Source organism: Myxine glutinosa, chromosome 5 (assembly GCF_964187855.1).
Source record: "Myxine glutinosa chromosome 5, kmMyxGlut1.1, whole genome shotgun sequence".
Classification (NCBI taxonomy): Eukaryota; Metazoa; Chordata; class Myxini; order Myxiniformes; family Myxinidae; genus Myxine; species Myxine glutinosa.
The window spans coordinates 98,629,231-98,651,001 of record NC_136265.1 but is presented as its reverse complement, the minus strand read 5'-3'; the positions used below and the strand labels follow the sequence as shown (position 1 = coordinate 98,651,001).

The 21,771-nt window shown below is 42.7% G+C and overlaps 2 protein-coding genes across 2 annotated transcripts in view; both read left to right on the top strand.

Moving 5' to 3' along the window:
* The window catches only part of LOC144892344 (uncharacterized), a 74,400-nt gene extending 57,365 nt beyond the window's left edge, over positions 1 to 17,035 (top strand). The window contains exon 4 of the mRNA XM_078778396.1: positions 16,023 to 17,035. Coding sequence (XP_078634522.1) covers positions 16,023 to 16,876 — 854 coding nt within the window. The 3' untranslated portion in view covers positions 16,877 to 17,035. The remainder of the gene's footprint in view (positions 1 to 16,022) is intronic.
* LOC137428442 (uncharacterized) overlaps positions 1 to 21,771 on the top strand; it is a 135,832-nt gene that overhangs the window by 46,813 nt on the left and 67,248 nt on the right. The window lies entirely within an intron of this gene.

The window sequence follows — 21,771 nt, the reverse complement described above, 5'->3', positions numbered from 1 at the left end:
TCCATGCATAAGCCCTTTCCACATTCTGTCAGAATAGCTTTATCTGTTGACTGAGATCTATGATCATTGGTCGTCACCTCTGACCCATACCCCATGTCAATTGACGAATCACTGTTCTGTCCTAGGGTCATATCTGACATATTTTTCAATTTTGCCTGGTCACCACAAAATTTGACTTTTGCAACCACTAAAGGCAACTCATCCTTCATTCGTGAGACAATCAGCCAAAATTGATCAGACAGATATGGAACAGTTCATTGGGAAAAAATGTCTCAATTTGAATGGTACCTAAACCTCTTGACAATTACAATTTTGTGAAACTCCTGAAATGTTCTACCAACGAATGACAATTCATTCATAATATTTGCCAATTTTAATCCAATCATAGTCATTTAATCCAATCAAATCCAATCATGCTCAAATTTTGACACTTTATTTAACTCTATTACTTAACCTAATTTAACCTAATAACCTAATAATAATTAACATAATTAACCTTAACCTTAACCTTAATTAATTAATAATAATTAACCTTAACCTAATTTAACCTAATAATAAATAATAATTTAACCTTTAACCTAATTTAACCTAATATAATTTAACCCTAATCGTACAGGGCTCAAAAGCCAAAAGTACAGGGATCAAAAAATGATTGCATGACAAAAGTTGTCATGCAATCATTTTACACCGAAAACTTCATGATCTCATTCCTGTCAATCATAACAGTCATGATTTTTAAAAATCATTATCATAACGATTATCATTATTATCATAATCATAGTCATACAATATTCATCCATTTGAAAAGACAAACATTTCCTGTATCATCATTATACTTTGTCATCACATCCATGTGGTATATTCAACAATTGTATAAACAACAACAATCAAGATCAATCAAACAATCAAACAAAGAAAGAGAAAAAATGGATAGAAAAAAAAGGAGAGAAAGACTGAAAATGAGACTGAAAAGGAAAGGATGAAAATAAAGAAGAAAAATGAAAAGAAAAAAACGAGAACTGGACATAGTAAGAAGCTACAATAAGGGTGTAAGAGGAGGGAGGGAAGGAAGAAGGGGGGGGGGGGACAGGTAGAAAACAGGTAAGAGAGGTAAGAAGGTAGGAAGGAAGGGCGAGGGAAAGAGGAGGGAAGAGGGGAGGAAAAAGGGTGGGGCGAGGGAGTAGGAGGAGGGATAGGAGGAGGGGTAGGATGAAACGAGGGAGGAAAAAGCTAGGGGGGAAGAGGATAGGACAATGGAGGAGGAGAGGTAGGGCAAGGGAGGAGTGAGGCTGGGGGGAGGATGGGATGGGGGCGGAGGAGATTCATAGATCAACATATTATTTAAACTCATTGGAACAAACGAAGCATTCAGAATCCAAAATAAATTTTCACAGCATGGATTGAAAACATTATACCAAACATTATTGGGTCAACACTTAATTTCATTAGCTCTTGTATGAGCCTCAACCCAAGTGAGATCAAGTGAGAAATGAAGAGAGAGAAAGGGAGACAGAAAGATTGAGAGGGAAAGAGGGGGCAAACAAAGGAGAGGAAAAAAACAAAAAAACAGGAGAGATGATCTCTAATAATACTGATGACAAATGACAAGTGTGATAACACCTGTCTGACAGGTGAGGATAACTTAATGATATCATAAACATCACCTTGAATTAAAATGAATTAATGTAGCAATGAGCGGAGATAGACAGAGAGACTTGTTGACGAAGAAGGGAGAAAAAAATTATGGAATTTTCATTCAATGGCCCTGCCTTATAGAAATTCTATATACACGTAAAATGGGATTCCCTGTTATCAATTTTTATACCATTCAGGTAAAATTTAAATGTCATCCAACATGGCCACTGGAATAAAACCCTCAAAAAAAAATGTATATTTTCCTAATCGGGATTCAGATATAGGAATGATTACAGGTCAAAATGTCATATTACAGAAAGAGCGGGAGGGGGTGGGGGGGAAGGGGGGCGGGGAGCCAGGAATACAGGAATACAGGTAGATTGGGAGAAGAAGAAGAAGAGAAAAAGATGAAAGCAATTGCTACCTGGAACCTCTCAAAACACATGCATCCTGATCCCAAAGAGGCACAATGCATGGTCATACCACTCCTCTCAATCACTATCACCCATCACTCGATATGATGAGGGATGAGGAGGAGGTGTGAGAAGGGTAAGGTAAGTTAAGGTTAGGGTGGGGGTGCGCGGTGATCAGGATGTGGTGAGGGTAGAGACGCGGTGATGGGGGAGGAAGGGGGTCGGGGGGGGGGGAGGAGTGAGAGAGGGACAAAAAAGACAGTGTACATTTGAGAAAAGAAAAAAAACATTTCCGATCCCGTTCGTAATTTGTCGACAGGAAAAAAATGAAATCATTTGCCATTAATTGTGAATTAAAATACACAGTGCTCGCGCACGCCTCGACCAGCGAAGCGGCAGAACATGTTACGCCTTGCCGTGCGTGCTGTGTACCAGTAAGGTACGTATACATTGAGTGCGTGCATGAAGTGTACATTTCATGTCGCGCTGTGTAGACACGGTTTTGTCTGTGCGCATTGCACCCACGTACCAAGTCACGTGACCGATCAAGTTGTTTTTACAAAGCCACACAAATTGGTTAACGTCTGCTCGCTCACTCGCTAAACAAACAGGCGAGCGCCCAACGAACCGTGGAGCGCAAATTCACGCGTGTTTGGCCCGCCCGTATGCACGTCTGCACGCATTTCCCTGTCATGCCGTTGAATTAACACCCAATGGGTTGACTCAGCCTGTCATCCTTTCAAAGTGAGTAAATTAACTCTGACCTCAGTCCCATGCGAGCAGAACCTTGTCTATCGAATGATCTTCACCCCAGTCCCCGAGCGGGGGTGCAGGGGGGGTGCGAGTCTCACGTGACTGTCCAGAAAATGAGTCGACGGTGCACTTCATCACTCATTCTCTGTCGGATCATCGACACTCGAATTGGCACACTCAAATTGCAATCACAAACGTGAACGTGTGTAAAATATAGACACGCATCAAAACCGCCCGCGGGGCTATCAAGCCACGCACTTCCTGACCAATTAGTATACATATTTACAAAAAGTCGTTAAAATATGGAATAGTCGTTAAAAAAAAAATTTTAAAAAGAGAAAAAATCGCTTCTATTACTGGTGCCGCAGCATTCGTCATTCCGTCTGCTCTTCCGCCATGACCAAATGGAAATAAAGGGAGCTCAACCATAACACAGCGCATTTAATGGCACATGCAATAGGAACTCAACGCAATTACGACTCGGCCAGAAAAACGAGCAAATTTCGCAGGACGTCAGCAACGTTTATCGTAACAGAAAATCGCAGTTTGTTTGTATAAAATGTATGTACACCTTAGATCCTCTATTTACATAATTATACAGTATACACCTCAGTGGATCTACATCAGGGGCGGGCAACCCCCGGCCCGCGGGCCACATCCGGCCCGCGAAGGCTTAGCGTCCGGCCCGCCACCCTGCTAGGCTTTATTATTGCAATCCGGCCCGCGGACCTCCCAGTAAAACTCATATCATTTGTAAATGTAAGAGTTTATATTTAGCCGGTCTGAATTCAAGAAAGGGACATTTTGTCTTCAGCACCGTCCTCTTCCGGAAGACATGCGCACGGGGAACTGTCTTGCCTAGACACCGCCTGCTTGCTGATAGGCGGTCTTTTCAAATCAGCCGGCATGTGATACGGACGTCCTTCCGATTCAGTCAGCTTGCGACAAACGTTGGTGTCTGGGACAAATAACTTGCAACAAAGAGGTAAGCGACGCAGAGTTCTCTAAACCTATTTCAAGTGGCTAGCTCGCCTGGCCCTGCTCACGGACATCACGGCGCACCTGAACACCCTCAACATAAAGCTGCAAGGCAAAGACATTCTCGTGACAGACATGTACGCGCACATCACTGCCTTCGAGGTTAAACTGCGCTTGTGGGAGGCTCAATTGGCTTCTGGTCAGTTTGTGCATTTTCCTCGCCTTGCTGCATGTGCCCCTGACGATGTGGACCTGGGCACTTGCGTTAGTGTCGTCAACTCTCTACGTGAGGAATTTGCTTCCCGTTTTGCAGGAGTCAGGGTGCTGGCTGCGGACTTCAAGCTTTTCACTGCTCCCTTTGACTTCCCCGTGGAAGACGCCCCTGCCTCCTTACAGATGGAGTTGGTGGAGCTGCAGTGCAACGATGAAATGAAGGCGAAGTTCCGCACCTCTTCTCCATTGTCCTTCTTCCGCGACACCGTTCTCCCTTCTAACAATTTTCAAAAATACATTGCCCATGTCCAACGCATTGTGGCCATGTTCGGCAGCACCTACTGCTGTGAACAGCTCTTCTCGAAAATGAAGAACACGAAGTCTCACCTTCGCTCCCAACTCTCGGACCGCCACCTCAATGACATTCTTCTGTTGTCTACCTCAACCATCGAGCCAGACATGGAAATACTTCTTCATGGCAAACAGCACCAGCAGTCTCATTGATTTGTAGAGTGTTCAATGCAATTTTTGTACAATCTATTCATGTAAACAAAATATAGTAATTCTGAGATTTCGTTTTTCACTCCGGCCCGCGATCTCCTTCCAAAAGTCTCATCTGGCCCTCACTCTGAAAAGGTTGCCCGCCCCTGATCTACATGAAAAAGACAAGAGCACAGCACCTGTACTAAAGACAAAAGGTCTCATTAGTGGATCTTTGGACTAAAAAAAAACAACGAAAAAAACACAAAAAAATTCATGGCACCATTACTGAAATGTGTATACATCTGTAGTACACTAATACAGGGCTTTGTGCATCTATACATGCTTTGTGGATTTTGCCCACCGACCACACTTAATCGAGCTAATAAATATTTAACAATATTTGAGCAGGTCTTTTTATATCGTTCTGTAAAGGCTCACCTTGGACCTGGAATGGTCTCCTCGTGGAACGTCACAGTTGATATCGCCGTAGGGCCACCAAAACTGTCAGGGAACTTTTTACTGAACCCTGAAGATAACAATAATTTGAGACGAAACTCAGATACAAAAGAACTTGGTACGTCTCTTCGAGCCAAGGTTTATTCCGAATTAGGAGGGAAACTTGTTACACAAAATCGAACTAAGATATAACACGTTGCTTGAACTCTTCTCCCTTCTCGTCCTGCGACCTGCGTCTTCAGATGAATTCGTTTCTTCTCTCGGAGCATTGGTGCTTAAGTAGACCCTCGATCCTTTGATGTAGTGAGATTAGAATTCAGAGATCAACACAGAACTCAGCAGCCCGTCTTCCTGGCGCCAAGACCCATCTGCTCTTCGTTGTCGGTCACTCAAGGCATACTATAGGTCACTTATCTCTGCTTATGTCAACCTTCTCTGTCCTACACGATTACACTCTCTTTTGGCTTAAGTAAACACTTTTTTGTTCTCCTTTTTGCTTAAGTAAACACTCATTGGATAACAAAAATGTTCTCCATTTTTGGGTCCAGGAAACTATTTGCAGATGTTGCCTCATCAGTTCGGTTCTAAGACTTTGCCAAACTGCACAGTAAAACACATTCCATTTTACACAAGATCACATTGAGATGCAATTTAACTGTTTTTAGCAATATTAACATATACTAATATATATATGAATATATATATTATTCCACAGTCTCCACGTCTATTTGTAATTTGCATACAGGTCGGTGATTAAACCACATGGATGTTCGCATGGATGTTGTTTTAAACCACGTGGATGTTTAAAACCGCCACGAGGTGTATACGTTATCGGTCGTTTCGTCCATCTGTAAGAGGGAAGAGGGGTCAAGGGGACAAAACAGAAGGGTATTAAAGCAAATTCAAACAAAAGAGCTCCACGAGTTCGGAAGGCAGGTATGCTACAAGGCCGTGAAGACCAATGAAAATTTGGTACAACGGACCAACGGGCCCCCTAGTATATTTAAATAAAGAGGTTTTTTTATTTAGTACCTCAGGTAAGGGCTGATAGGATGGCCTAGAGATGTGCACACGCACCTCAAACCTGTCAATCCTGGGTTAGAATCCCGACACAGCTATGGACTGTCATCCCGGTATTTCCCAGGTAGGGAGATTCATCAGTGTGTGCGCACCGTCCCTCGGATGGACGTTAAACTGGACATCCTGTCGACCCGTACGAGTTATTCCGTTGTTTTTTCACATTACCTGGTGTCTTTCCTGGAGTTGACGAAAGAAGATAAAGCTTTGGGGCCGGATAAACATCCGGGAGTGTTGAAGGAGATGGCAGGGCAGGTAACGATTATGTTAACATATATAATGACGTCATGCCTGTCTGTGCTGCTAACATGAGCACGTGTCATTAATGTATTATCGAGCTACCTTTGCTCGTACCACGTGATGATCGCCATTTAGATTGTTCAGAGCAACAGCAGCCACGTCACTGATCCACCCAATCGGACTTCACCTGGTTGGAAGCATCCAGAATTTTTCATACCTTCACGTCTTCCAGTATGTGAATACTTTTTGTAAACATGAGATAATTCACTAAATCTGGATATTAAATGGTTCAAAGTCCGTCTCGCTTCTGGACCTTGTTGTATTCGGCATTCCATACGGGACTTTGTGTCATGTCCATCACCTGTATTGTTAAAATATCATTCCCGAGACAAAATGTCCAACGTATTGACATATCGAGGTTTAGGGACAAGCTTCATTACCTCAATTATTTGGCCATGAAACGATTGAAAGCACAATAAGTCAACCGAACGTGAACGTGGGAGTTTTATTTTTAACTGTTAACGAGTGAATCTGCGCTTCAGATGGATCAAGGAGCCGAAGTGCAGAGTCCTGAGGAGATGTGAAATATCGGGTGATCGAGACGGGCGGGAAAATCTCCTCAACACGATCTCTGAGGTACTGCAGTCTTCACGCAGCGCGCCATTCTCCTCACGGCTGCCTCCCCTCACGGCTGCATAACCTCACGGCTGCCTATCCTCACGGCTGCTTCTCCTCATGGCTGCCTGTCCTCACGGCTGCCTCTCCTCACGGCTGCATAACCTCACGGCTGCCTATCCTCACGGCTGCTTCTCATGGCTGCCTGTCCTCACGGCTGCTTATCCTCACGGCTACCTCGTCTCACAGCTGAGTTAAGCTGCACTTCGGATGGATTGAGTAGCCTAAGCGCAGAGTCCTGAGGCGATGTGAAATAGCGGATGATCGAGACGGGCGGGAAAATCTCCTCAACACGATCTCTGAGGTACTGCAGTCTTCACGCAGCGCGCCATTCTCCTCACGGCTGCCTCTCCTCACAGTTGCATAACCTCACGGCTGCCTATCCTCACGGCTGCTTCTCCTCATGGCTGCCTGTCCTCGCGGCTGCCTATCCTCACGGCTGCTTCTCCTCACGGATGCTTATCCTCACGGCTACCTCGTCTCACAGCTGAGTTAAGCTGCGCTTCGGATGGATTGAGTAGCCTAAGCGCAGAGTCCTGAGCCGATGTGAAATAGCGGGTGATCGAGACGGGCGGGAAAATCGCCTCAACACGATCTCTGAGGTACTGCAGTCTTCACGCAGCGCGCCATTCTCCTCACGGCTGCCTCTCCTCACGGCTGCTTATTACTTGCAAAATCGAAGATTTTTCAAGTACAGTGGAACCTTGACTTACGAGTGCCCCAACTTACGAGTTTTTCGAGATACGAGCCGTCGCTCGGGCGGTTTATTGCTTTGAGATGCGAGCCGAGATCCGAGTTACGAGCTTTCGCCACCCGGTCACGTGGTTATCTTGCCGTGCACGTACAGTATCTCTGTCGTATAGCGCTGCATTTTAGTTTTCGCATTTCGGTTATTTTGAGTTTACGCCGCCAGGTGGGTTCCGGTCACGTGGTTATCTTGCCGTGCACGTACAGTATCTCTGTCGTATAGCGCTGCATTTTCGTTTTCGCATTTCGGTTATTTTGAGTTTACGCCGCCAGGTGGGTTCCGGTCACGTGGTTATCTTGCCGTGCACGTACAGTATCTCTGTCGTATAGCGCTGCATTTTTGTTTTCGCATTTTGGTTATTTTGGAAAATTTCATGTTCATGTCGAACATTTCATGTTCATGTTCATGTTTTCATGTTCATGCCATGCCAGGCCACAACTTGTTCAGAGTGCCGGCGATAGCTCGCCTTCTCTTTGTGGAAAACACGGTGAGATCCTTAACATCCAACAACTAATGGGACGCAAACGGGGCGCCCAGTTTAGCGGTACACACATTGATGAATCACCCTGCCTGTGATTCACCCATGACAGGTTATAGCTGGGTCGGGATTCAAACCCAGGCTGGACAGTTTAGACTTTAGAGTCAAGTGTGCGTACCTCCAGTCCAGGCCATCCTGCCAACTTGTATGCTGCATACAGGTGAAATATAAAGCGCGAGATATTTTTATATATACTGTATATTTAAAAAAAAATTGGTGTGGTTTTTGGCGGGCTGGAACGGATTAATAGCATTTCAATGCATTTCAATGGGGAAATTTGATTTGAGATACGAGCAATTTGAGTTACGAGCTCGGTCACAGAACGAATTAAACTCGTAAGTCAAGGTTCCACTGTATATTGGTCGGTTGTGTTTGTGGTTCTGTCTGTCTGTTTGTCTGTTTGTCACTGGCCTACAGGTCACAATTTTCAATCGATCTTCACAAAACTTCACCAAATGGTAGAGTTGGTCAAAAGCAAGAAGCCTATTGTTTTGGGGGCAATAGGTCAAAAGGTCAACATAAGCCAAAGGTCACCAACTTTGCTAAATTCTAAAATCCTCAATTTTCATCCGAGCCTGGTGTTGGCTTAGCGGTTAGTGTGCCGGCTTGGGATCCTAGGATCCTGGGTTCGAATCCCGGTCGATCGCTGAATTAACGCATGGGGGGTTGACTCAGCCTGTCATCCTTCCGAGGTCGGCAAATTGAGTACCAGCTTGCTGGGATGAATGATCACGGTGTGTACCCCGGTTTAGAATAGGCACACCGTATCCCTGCGCATCGTAAGAGGCGACCAAGGGTTGGCGTCGGGAAGGGCATCTGGCCATAAAAATATTGCCTCAAAACAGGGAACCATGATTGTCATGGGGCCCGCAAGTCCAACCCCCGCTCTAGCAGGGAAAATGGCCTTAAAAACGATCATTCATTCATATTCCTCAATTTTCATCCGATTGACTTGAAATTTGAAGAGGACTTGCATATCTGGTCACTGAGTTCAACCACGTATTATATTTTAGGTAAACACAGGCCAAAAGGTCAACATAGGCCAAATTTCTAAAATCACCAATTTTCATGTGATTGACTTGAACTTCGAAGAGGATTTATATATATGGTCACTGAATTCAACCACCATCTATTTTTGAGGTCAACATAGGCCAAAAGGTCAACATAGGCCAAATTTTTAATATCCTCAATTTTCATCCGATTGACTTGAAAATTGAACAGCATTTGCACATTGTCATTAAATAGGGAAACTAACTATTTTTGAGGTCAAAAGGTCAAAGGTCAACTCAAGGTCAACCTTCCAAAATCATCATTTTTCATCTGAAAAATCGTCACTTTTCATCCTGTTGACCCGAGCTTTGATCAAGATTGTCAATTTTAATTTTCATGAAATGGACAATTTGCTGTATCATTGGAAAACTTTTTTTGGGGGGGGGGGGGGGGTGGATTTTGCAAGTATCGTGCTCCGCATGACGTCGTCTTGTTTAATTATTAGCGATTAATTAAGTACTTATACATTTTCTTTCTCTTCTGGCCATTATCTCAGGCGCCTTTTGAGTGAGGAAGCTTATATTTGGACATGCCAATGACCAAGTGATTTGGCTGCAAAGGCTATTTTTACTTGCAAAATCGAAGATTTTTCAAGTATATTGGTCGGTTGCGTTTGTGGTTCTGTCTGTCTCTGTCTGTTTGTTTGTTTGTTTGTCACCGGCCGACAGGTCACAATTTTCAACCGATATTCACAAAACTTAACGAAATGGTAGAGTTGGTCAAAATCAAGAAGTCTATTGTTTTGGGGTCAAAAGGTCAAAAGGTCAACATAGGCCAACGGTCACCAACTTTGCTAAATTTCTAAAATTCTCAATTTTCATCTGATTGACCTGAAATTTGAAGAGGACTTGCATATCTGGTCACTGAATATAGCCACCAAGTATCATTGAGGTCAACATGGACCAAAAGGTCAACATAGGCCAAATTTCTAAAATCCTCAATTTTCATCCAATTGACTAGCAATTTGTAGAGGACTTGGACATCTGGTCACTGAATTCAACCACCAAGTATTTTTGAGGTCAACATAGGCCAAAAGGTCAACATAGGCCAAATTTATAAAATCCTTAATTTTCATCCAATTGACTTGAAATTTGAAGAGGACTTGCATATCTGGTCACTGAATTCAACCACCAAGTATTTTTGAGGTCAACTATCTTAGATCTCAGAAAGTGTCAAACTCAGAAATCTCAGAAATGTCAACTATCTCAGAAAGTGTCAAAAATGTCTTTAGTCTTCAGGTCAAGTCAAAGGTCTGAAGGGTTTGAATGTCTGAATGGTCTAAAATCAAAGGCTTGTGAAAGTCTAAAGTGTCTGAGGGTTCTGAGAGTTTTAAGGGGCTAAAGTAAGAGGTCTGTAAATGGCTAAGGGATCTGAAAGGTCTCATCGGTATGTTACAATAGACAAGAGTACGTAATTAACAGAACACTCGTGTGAAATGTTGGGTACGACATGGCGTTTGTTATTAAGTTTGCCAAACTGGTATTCTTTGGCAGTGAGCGAACCCACCTGGTGTTATTTAATAGCACGACAGGAGCTCAACTCCAGACCCTAAGATCTTAAACCAGCCGCCTTAACCATTAAACCAACACGAGGTTTATAATGATTAATGGTACATAATGATAATTATAATGGTGCATAAGATAATGGTACAAAATGATGTCAATGATAATTACAAAAGTACACTACTGGTCAAAAGTTTTAGAACACCTCAATTTTTCCAGTTTTTATTGAAATTTACACAGTTTAATGTCTCAATGTTCTCTGTAATTAAGCATAGAACAAATAAACAATTGGAGACAAAAAAAGAAATCACAGAATCATTTTGTTTAACAAAATTTAATTTAAATTTTTGACTCAGCAAAGTTGCCACCTTTTGCAGATAAAACCGCCAAACACACTCGTGGCATTCTTTCTACAATGGAAATCAAATATTGTTCGGGAAGTTCTTCCCAACACTGTTGCAGAAGTTCCCAAAAAATGTGTTGCACTTGTCGGTTGCTTTGCTTTCACCCTTCTGTACAGTTCATCCCAAACTAGCTCTGGGGTTTAAGTCTGGAGACTGTGCTGGTGGCCATTCCATGATTTGAAGTCTTCCGTCTTGTTCTTTTCCTCTGAGGTAGTTTTCACATAGCCTGGAGGTGTGTTTAGTGTCATTATCTTGCTGTAGGATGAACCCCTGACCAACTAGGCGTATACAAGAGGGTATTGCATGGCGCTGCAAAATGCTGTAGTCGCCCTTTTGGTTCAGGGTGCCAGTCACTCTGTGTCAGTCGCTGACTCTGGATCCAGCAAAAGAGCCCCAGACCATCACGCTTCCTCCTCCATGTTTGACAGTTGGTGTCACACACTGAGGAACCATCCTTTCGCCTACTCGACGGCGTACAAAAATCCTGCATAATGAATCAAAGATTTCAAATTTTGATTCATCGGTCCACAAGACCTTCTTCCAGTCTTCAGTAGGCCACTGGCTGTGCTTCATGGCCCAGGCAAGCCTCTTTTTCTTATTTTGCCATCTTAGCAATGGCTTTCTTACTGCCACTTGACCTGTCAAGCCTGCAGCTCGAAGTCTTCTCTTCACAGTTGAAACTTAGACTTGCTTACGTCGACCAGTTTTAAGCTGTGTTTGAAGCTGTTGTCCTGTGAGCCGCCTATCACGCAAGCTGTTGACTCTCAGAAACTTGTCTTCTGATTCTGTTCTGGCTTTGGGTCTGCCATACCTCTTCCTGTCAGAGTTTCCTCCAGTTTCCAATATACTACTTCCTGCAGTGCAATATTGTTCTCATAATGCTTCAGAGGGTGTAATAACAGTCTGTTCCAATACTGCTTTTATACAGACAGGGGGTTTGTAATCAAATAATCAGCAGAGGTTGGGACACCTGTAAGAATTGTTTGCATCAACATTCAAGGCTGAATTTACTTACATTGCTGCAGAACAGCTGTAAGTTGTTAACCCATTACTTGTTACCTGAAGAAGGCTTTTTTTTTTTTAGAATATAACTGCAATTTACATTATTTTCCAGTTTTTGCTAACCTCACCTTTTTTTTAACCTCGAGCAGTTTGCTGCTTACCTTTGTGCCATTTCAGGTTATTCACTGGACATTAAACTGCGTAAATTTCAATAAAAACTGGAAAAATTGAGGTGTTCCAAAACTTTTGACCGGTAGTGTACATAATGACAATGATAATGGCACATAATGACAATGACGCATCATAATAATGATAATTGTACATAATAACGATGATGATGATGATGATAATCATAATGACAATGGTAATGGTACATAATGCTAATGATAATAGCACATGGCGCGTCCCCGGGGTGAAGACCCCTGGGTGATGGATGACCGAAACGAGCTTCAACTCTGAGGCATACATCGAACCTTGGCGGGATTGTCTTTGACGGGCACGAGAAAGGCCGGAAGCCATATATGATCGGACGGCCGACACTGGGTTAATCCGAACCCACAAACACAAATGCAGGACAAGCAAAATCCACAATACAAGAATGAAATGCAAAAATAAAGGATTTAATGAAAATAAATGCAAGAAACAAAAATGAAAGGCGAGGTAAAAACTATAATTCCCAATTGAGGCGTCTCCACTCGGACTCGTATACAAACAAGGGGAAAGATTAAATAAAAATAAATGATGTTCTTGCCAGCCGGCACTTTACGCTGGTCTCAATGAGGGGGGCGGGAGGGGTTGGCATTTGTCGCCTCAAAACCACCGCGCAACTAGCGCACCAACGAATGACGCCGAAAACGCCCAGGCGTGAGCAAGCAGCCAACCGGCCCTTCCTCGCTTCCACCGCCAAGCGAGACACAGCTCTCCCCTCCTCCAAAAAGCACCACAGTCAATAACACCCCCTCCTCAGACGTTGCAAAACTTCCAAAGCTCCGACACGTCTCCTCACCAGCGCACCCGAGACAACAGCGCCCACTTGAGCCGACAGCAAGAATGAGAGAAAATGCGACCTCTTCCAACGAACGCCAGCACAAAGAGAATGCGACCGCCTTCGACTCATGCCAGCACCAGAAGAGAGCAAGATGGCGAGACGGCTTTTTTTTGCTCCCCTAGCTCTCGAATGTTCCACCACTGACGTCACACTCTGTCCAATCACCAACGTCCCATTACATCAGTCCATGGCCACGACCAATCATTGTCTTCGGGGCGGGGCCTCATGGCCTTGCTTCATGCCCAATGACGAAGGTCATGAGTTGATGGGGGGGGGGGGGGGGGATTCTGTTCCAGAATGTTCAGATGACGTCGGGGTTTATTTGCGAATTGGCAAATGTGTTGTGTTTCTGTCGGGCTTTTATGGCTGTTGTAATGGCGGCCCTTTTTTATGGAATAGAAACTAAGCGGAAAAATCACAGAGGCAATTACACACTGGGGTTTATTAATTTTACACCCGAGAACGAGTTAACACAAAGCCACGCCCCTTATGGCGACATGCAAACATTCTTAACCTGAACATTTACCCTGCTTATGTACATCAAGTTGGTGGCTCCTTTTTCACGTCACACAGTCCATACTAAAACCTACACATTCTGAACTTTCCTGAGGTATTCCATGTCTACCCCCACAAACGTAACACACATCATGATTATGATGATAATGATAATGATAATAGTGCATGATGATGATGGTACCTAATGATAAAGATAAAAATAATGATACACAGTCATAGTCATCATGAAAATGACAATTGTCCTGAATGATAAGTATCATGATAATGGCACATAATGATAATGACAATAACAATGATAATGCTAATATTGATGATGATGATGATGATGATCATGACCATTAATTACAATGATGATTGTACATAATATGATAATGCTATTAATGGTAATTATAATGATAACAAGCCTGTACGGTCAGTCTGCACGAATCGCGCCAAATGAAAATTAAAACAAAGACACATTTGCCACCTGAGGTAACTCGGTCAAAATTTATCCGATTTGGACTGGATTTGTGGTGGTCAGGTGGAAACACCCCCAAGCCACTACCAAATCTGAAAACCGAATTCAAATTCAAATCCGCAAGGGTCTGCAGAGTGATTGCTCTTTCAATTTATTACCCCGCACACGTGAAGCCAAAAACGAGATTAAGCAATTGGTTTGTGTCATCTTGACTGTTTATGCAGATTATGATCGAGGAACAACTTATTTAAATCTAATGTTATATTTTGAACATGAACAGGAAGACAAGTCTTTCGTTTTAACGTACTCCGGCTTTGAAATCATCCGATTGTGCATGTGCAATGTCCAGAGAGGAGTTGAGTAATATTTTTACTCGGCCTGTCTGGCAATCAAACAAAACTTAAAATCACTTTGAACAGGAAGCTTACTGTTTTGAAGGACCTTATGAAGGATACAAACAACAGGCATGATTAACTCATGTAATGTGTAAGATATGGTGATGCACTGGTTAAAACGGTGGAAAAACCCGGAATTAATTCATTTATTCGTCTTTTACAATCTTTATTTTATGTAAATTGAATTATATACTTGAACAATGTGGAACACAGATTGCCTTCTTAATACTTCCAAGAACATCCAGTTTTGGAGTACTTGGACATGTTAAATAGGTTAATGTATAAGGGTGGTGCACACGACTGCTTCAATCGCGCAAAACTTTGGGAATTTTTCCTTTGACGATTTTTGAAATCATTATTTTATGAAAATGAAGTGTATCGTTGAACATGTGCATTTATAAAAGCAATCATTTTAGAGTTATTGACACAAATGACTTATCACTGATAATTGGATGAATTTACCCTAAAGTATTGTTGCGGCCGTGGGTTTCGGGTCCACTAAAAGGGGGGTAGCCTCGGTTCCCCTCAAACTTTCAGGGCCTGAGGTTACCGCACATGAATAACTTTGTGCCATAGCAGGTTGATAAATCAACCGCGAGTGCCAATCAGTTAACCACTTGCTTCAATGTCTATGGTGTAATACCGTTCAACTGAATGCCACATGATCTTCTGGCCGGTGCACGCACCCCCGGATCCCCGGATATGCACCAATCTTATCTTAATTCGATATTTAATGAGGGCGGCCGAGATTTACCGCTTGATGCAGCCAGTTAGTCGAGGAATGATAGTCTCTCTGCCGTGTGTATAATGACTTTTGCAATGGCTTTTAATGTGTGTGTTGGAAAAGAAAGTGCATCGAAAAAAAATTGTACTAATAACTGTCATTGGGATGTACTTCCGTGTCGGGTATAAAGGAAAGATGTGGGGGAAATTGAGGAGGTGACGGTTTGGTTTTATTTAGCTTCTCATTTCAAATGAGTTTTGGCCAAATGAGGGATACACTCGCTGCTCACGTGCATGAAACAATCTTCCCAGATTAAAACGTGGATCACACATATGGGACGAGGCGCACATGAAACAATTACCCCCAAGGAAAAACGAGTAAAAAAGCCTCTCTAAACCTTCACCAACGCATTTTATGACACTCAAACCCACTACAAAGGGGAAGGAGCTATTCTATACCATGGAAATAATCACACGAGTGGAAGTGTATGGTGGTTGCCATTGCCTCAGCGGTTTACTAAAACTGTAACAGTATGAATATCTTGGGACAAACCCAAACTTTTGCACAGCACTGTATATTTACATCAACAAAAAAATTTTCGTTTTTCCAGTGGAACAAATACAAATGTACATGTTTGCGTACGTTTGTCAGAATTATATTGCGAGTATTGAACAAAATCAGATTTTTTACAGGTCATGTGATGTTGTATTTACAGGTGCATCCATTGAATCTACAAGGGAGACTGCACCTACTTTTATGAACAGCGTAGACACAGGACTGCAGGACCCGCCAACTGAAACAAACAAGAGGACTTTTTACAAACACAACAAAAGGAATAATGAATTGTTTGCACGTAATAATTTTCACCAGGCTCACAAAGGAGAGAAAGATGAACTCCCACACAAATGCATAAGTTGTGGAAAAGCTTTTAATCATTCATCCAACCTTAAATCACACATCAGAATTCATAATGGTGCACGCTCACACAAATGCACAAGCTGTGGAAAAGCTTTTCGTCACTCATCCCACCTAAAATCACACATGACAATTCACAATGGTGAACGCTCACACAAATGCATAAGTTGTGGAAAATCTTTTAATCGATCATCCACCCTTAAATCACACATGACAATTCACAATGGTGAATGCCCATACAAATGCATAAGTTGTGGAAAATCTTTTAATCTGTCATCCACCCTTAAAACACACATGACAATTCACAATGGTGAACGCCCATACAAATGCATAAGTTGTGGAAAATGTTTTAATCGGTCATCCACCCTTAAATCACACATGACAATTCACAATGGTGAACGTCCACACAAATGCATAAGTTGTGGAAAATGTTTTAATCGGTCAGGCAACCTTAAAACACACATGATAATTCACAATGATGAACACCCATACAAATGCATAAGTTGTGGAAAATCTTTTAATCTGTCAGGCAACCTTAAAAAGCACATGATGATTCACAATGATGAACACCCATACAAATGCATAAGTTGTGGAAAATGTTTTAATCGGTCAGGCAACCTTAAAACACACATGATAATTCACAACAGAGAATGACTGTACAAATGCTCAGTTTGAAGAGAATCTTTTCATTCGGTCAAGCCACCTGAAAAACATGTGGAAATTCACAATGGAGAACAAGGAGATTAACAACAAAGAGAATGTCCATGCGAAATTTGTGTAAAATCCTCCATTAAACCATGTGAGCTCAAGAAACACTTTTTATTTTACCTTTGTATATGTAGCCGAGGCTTGAGGAAGAGATGGACGCAGACAAGGACAAACAATGGATGTGGGGAGGAATGAGAGTCACAGAGCATCCGTGGGGTGGACAAGGTGGATGCACAAGGGAGACAATTTTTTAATCGGGAATAGGACTGGTGTTGGGCCCTGGTGTTGGGCTAGCGGCTAGGGTGCCAGCTTAGGATCCTAGGATCCTGTGTTCGAATCCCGGTCGATCGCTGAATTAACGCCAGGGGGGTTGACTCAGCCTGTCATCCTTCCGAGGTCGGCTAATTGAGTACCAGTTCACTGGTAATTCCCTGCTTGTCGTAAAAAAGGCGACAAAAAGGGTTGGCGGCAGGCCGTAAAAGTCGTAAAACGACCTTTACGGCCGTAAAACATTGCTTCAAAAAAGGGGACCGAAAAACAACAACAACCACGGTCCCCGAAAAAGGCCAACCCCCACTTGCGGGGAAAAATGGCCTCTAAAGGTGGTTTTTTTTTTTAATAGGACTGGGCCCAGAACAGAATTTGGAGAATTTTTTTTCATCGTTTGAAAAACTCCACCTGAAAAAGCAGGTGAAAATTTACCTGAGTAGTTACACTATACAATGTCCACACTGATGCCCAATTTCCAAAAAGTCTCAATCATCCTGCCTTAAAACACATGAGCACATTATCTGGAGGATGATTGTGTCTTCTGCCGACTGAAGAAGAATAATTTATTTTCCTCACGTAGTGAATTTGAAATATTTATTGATACGTGCACAACTTATTGATATGTGCACGGAGAGAAGTAGATCATAAATCACAATACACAGAGTACCAATCAACCCAAAACCCCTGTTCACTTCTCTGAGGTTTGGCAAAATAACATGGTTTTTATATTAAAGAAGAGAGCAAAGGAACAGGCAGTGCCTGGCTAAGCTCAAAGGCTTATGTTTGACAGGCATACACTGCTGAGGACATCCAGGAAATTAAAAAGATAAGCATATAATAAGTCTTCGAATAGTTATCCAGAGAGCTTGGGAAATAAATGGAGTAAAAAGTTCTTGCAATTCATCCAATAAGAGTGGTTGGTGAACAGGTTTTATGACTGGGGAGTGGAGTAGGCATACATCGTTATCCCCTTGCAGGTGTCAGATCAAAAGGCTTTCCCAAGGCTGATTACTCAAAGGAATGTGTTTTGCCCAAAACCCCAGGTTGTGCCTTACAAGATATTTTATTAATAAATGTACCACTAATACAGTGGTTCTTAACCTTTTTAAAGGCGCCAAACCCTAACGAAACCCACCGAACACTCGCGGAACCCCTCGAATTTGACAAAAATTAAGAAGAATTGCATCTTAATGCGTTTTCTGTTCTTCTTTTCAGGAGGCGATCTGGGAAATGCATGGTTTTGTTTTGGCAAGGGCCACCCTCAAATCATTTTCGCATGCAAGCCTGCTCCTTTTCTTTCTTTTAATGTGCACCAGTTTCGAAAACGCATGCTCGCAGAGATACGTTGTAACGAACAGCGTGAGGATCTCAAGGGCAATTTTAGTGATGTGAGGATACCCTTCCATTTGGCGGCACCAAAACGTTGAGAGCGTTGTTGTGCCGAAGAGTTGTTGTTGAGTCTGGCTCTGCTGAAGTTCGATGAGGTTGTCGAGGTATTGGTCGTTGATATCTGCCGTTGCAACGTCGAAAGTAAACGGCTGCCACACCCATGCTGGGTATTGCTCTTGGTCGGGGAAGTAGCCGTCGAATGACTTTCCCAGCTCATCCAAGTGCGTGGCAATCGCTTGCTTCAGCTCCCCCGGTACAGCAGTGCCTTCGACTTCAGACTCATCTTCGATCCCGCTCATGCACTCGTCCAGTAGCGAAAAGTTTGCGAAGTTGTCGTTCTCTGTTCGCCGCCTCCACAACGGTAACTTCTTTCGGAAAGCACTCAGCTTTTCTTCAGATTCGATAACATTCACTACACCGCCCTGCATCTGGCAATTGAGATGATTGAGTGCGTCGAAGATGTCATCCAAGTACGCCAAGGTGAGGATGACCTCTGACTCTTGGAAGTGCGTTGCATGGCAATGCTGGTGTTCTCGCAAAAACAGGGCTAATTCTACACGCAAGGCAAAAACACGGCTCACGACCTTCCCTCGTGATAACCATTGAACAATAGAGTGGTCGAGAAGGACTTCGAATTCAGAGCCGATTTCATTGCACAGCTCTTTGAAGATGCGATGATTCAGAGCACGGCTTCGCACGTAATTCACAGGTTCAACGACGATTTTCAGAACATTGGCCAGTTTTGGAGGCAGCGTTTTTGATGCCAGCGCGTGTCTGTGCAGGACGCTGTGTGTGACGATGATGTGTGCTGCATCGGCCTTCACCAGTGCTCCAAAACCGGAGTTGCATCCCAGCATGGCTGGAGCTCCGTCCGAGCAAACTGCAGACACCATGTTCCACGAGAGGCCGTTGCTTCTGAAGAAGTCGTCCACAAGCTTCTTCACGTCAGCTGCCTTCGTCGTTGTTGTGAGAGGCTTGCAGAACAGAAAGTCTTCCTTGATCTCGTCTCCTTTGACATAACGCACAAATAAGATAAGCTGGCTCAATTTCGAAACGTCGGTGGTCTCGTCGAGTTGAAGGCTGAATTTCGTCGGGCTGACGACTAAATCTGCAACTACCTGGGCGAGGATGTCGTCACTCATGTCGTCTATTCTGCATCTGATGGTGTCATTTGAGAGTGGAACGAGAGACAACTTGTTTTCAGCAGCTTTTCCCAGCATGATGTTGGCCATCTTCAACGTGGCCGGTTTGATGAGTGTCTCGCCAAAGGTGTGCGGTTTGCCCTGCTTTGCGATGAGGTACGCAACTTCATACGATGCGGTGAGGATCGGTTTGTCAATTGGAACGAAGCCGAGAGTGGGCAAGGTAGCACTTGCGTCGAATCGGACTCTCTTCAATTTGAATTCATCCAGCGTTGCGTCTAAAAAAAAAACTAAAAAAAAACATTGCCTCAAACAGGGAACCATGATTGTCATGGAGCCCGCAAGGCTAACCCCCGCTCTAGCGGGGAAAATGGCCTTAAAACGATCATTCAATCATTTTTTTTCAGTGTTGTCTTTGTACTGCCCCTCGTCGTGCAGTTTTTTGAAGTGTTCCCGTAGTTTTGCTGGTGCTCGGCTGGAGTTGCTCAACTTGACATTGCAAAGCATGCATTGAGGACGCTGACTTCCATCCCGTTCCATCAAACACGTGAACCCGTACCGCACATAATCCTCCAACCACTTCCTTTTTTTGCTCGACATACTGCAAAAAAAAAAGAAAAAAAAGTAACAAACTGATCTTAATTGAGTTCGGGCAAATAACTATATGACAAAAATTTAAAAAAGGAACATGCTTAAATATAATCAGTACCCCTCTGAAAACTGAGAAATTTTAACGAAGAAAACAAAACTTAAAGTTACGATGACGGGATTTATTATCTACTCAACTCTATGCCACCTCAAATCCCATTATAATATCACATAGAAAACTGCAAATTGTTAGTTTTGAATTGCGACCAAAGGAGTTATATCACCTCCACCTAATTTTCTGAGTAATTCAATCATATTTTATAATCACCATCCACTTTTGACTTTAATATAACTCTGAACCCGCCCTGCATATCCGCAAACATTTCCAACTTACTTTTAAATTAATCAGTAACTCCAAAGTAAGGCGCGACCAATGACGTACGGCACACGGCAAGCTAATCGAGGCTATTCACTGGAATTTCCGAACACCTGCAAAGTCCAAAATCCAGTAAGTAAGCACCATCAACAGAATAATTAGCAAGTTGCTCATTGATTCAACTTACTACAGTCAGTGTGAAACAACTTATCTTAAACACAGACCAGAGAAACCATGAATGGGATGGGAATACAATTACAAATAACATTTCCCTTCGTTCATAACATGCACAGCAAAATAATAACTAGAACGCCACTCAGTAGACCGCATACTCCCGCCGTGGGTCAAGTTGGAGTAGTTCAGTGACAACACAACACAAGACAGACACTGCACAGATATATATATATTTAGAATATATAGAAGATAATGTTATTTTAAAAAACAAGGCAATTTCACTTACATTTTCGGATTCAGCGTTCAATTCCATATAGGTGAGTGTATTTTGAGGCATGTGTGACTTCAAATAAAATTTTAATCCAGAAAAAACGTTCGTTTCATTCCTTGTGGATACAACATGTAAAACTGGCCCAAACGTGAAAACAAAACTCCCTCATTTTAAGTCGCACAAGCTAATGCGACCACTCATTCTTCTGGGAAGAATCCCGTGCACATGCTGGTCACACGTATAAGTCACCTAAGTCTTTATAAGTTCATCAAATACTGACACTGCGATTGACATTCGCTGAGGTAAATGTTGATATCTCTTCTGAGGTTTAATTTTTTTTTTTTACGTTTTAAAGCATTATACGTATCAAACGATACATTTTATGAAACGGGGAAACCTAATACACACTTTGCTGGTTTTAAAATGACAGAATATGTCTATTAGAAGAAGAAAAAAGAACCTTGAAGACGACGCTGCTAACAAAATACACCGCTCTAATGCATAACCACGAGTTTAAACTACATTTACAACAAATATGAAAACTATTTTCATGTCACAATGTTAAATATAGAAGATAATGTTTAAAAAAATGAGCCCCATCTTCCAATGGTAAAAAAATCCTTCAAAAAAT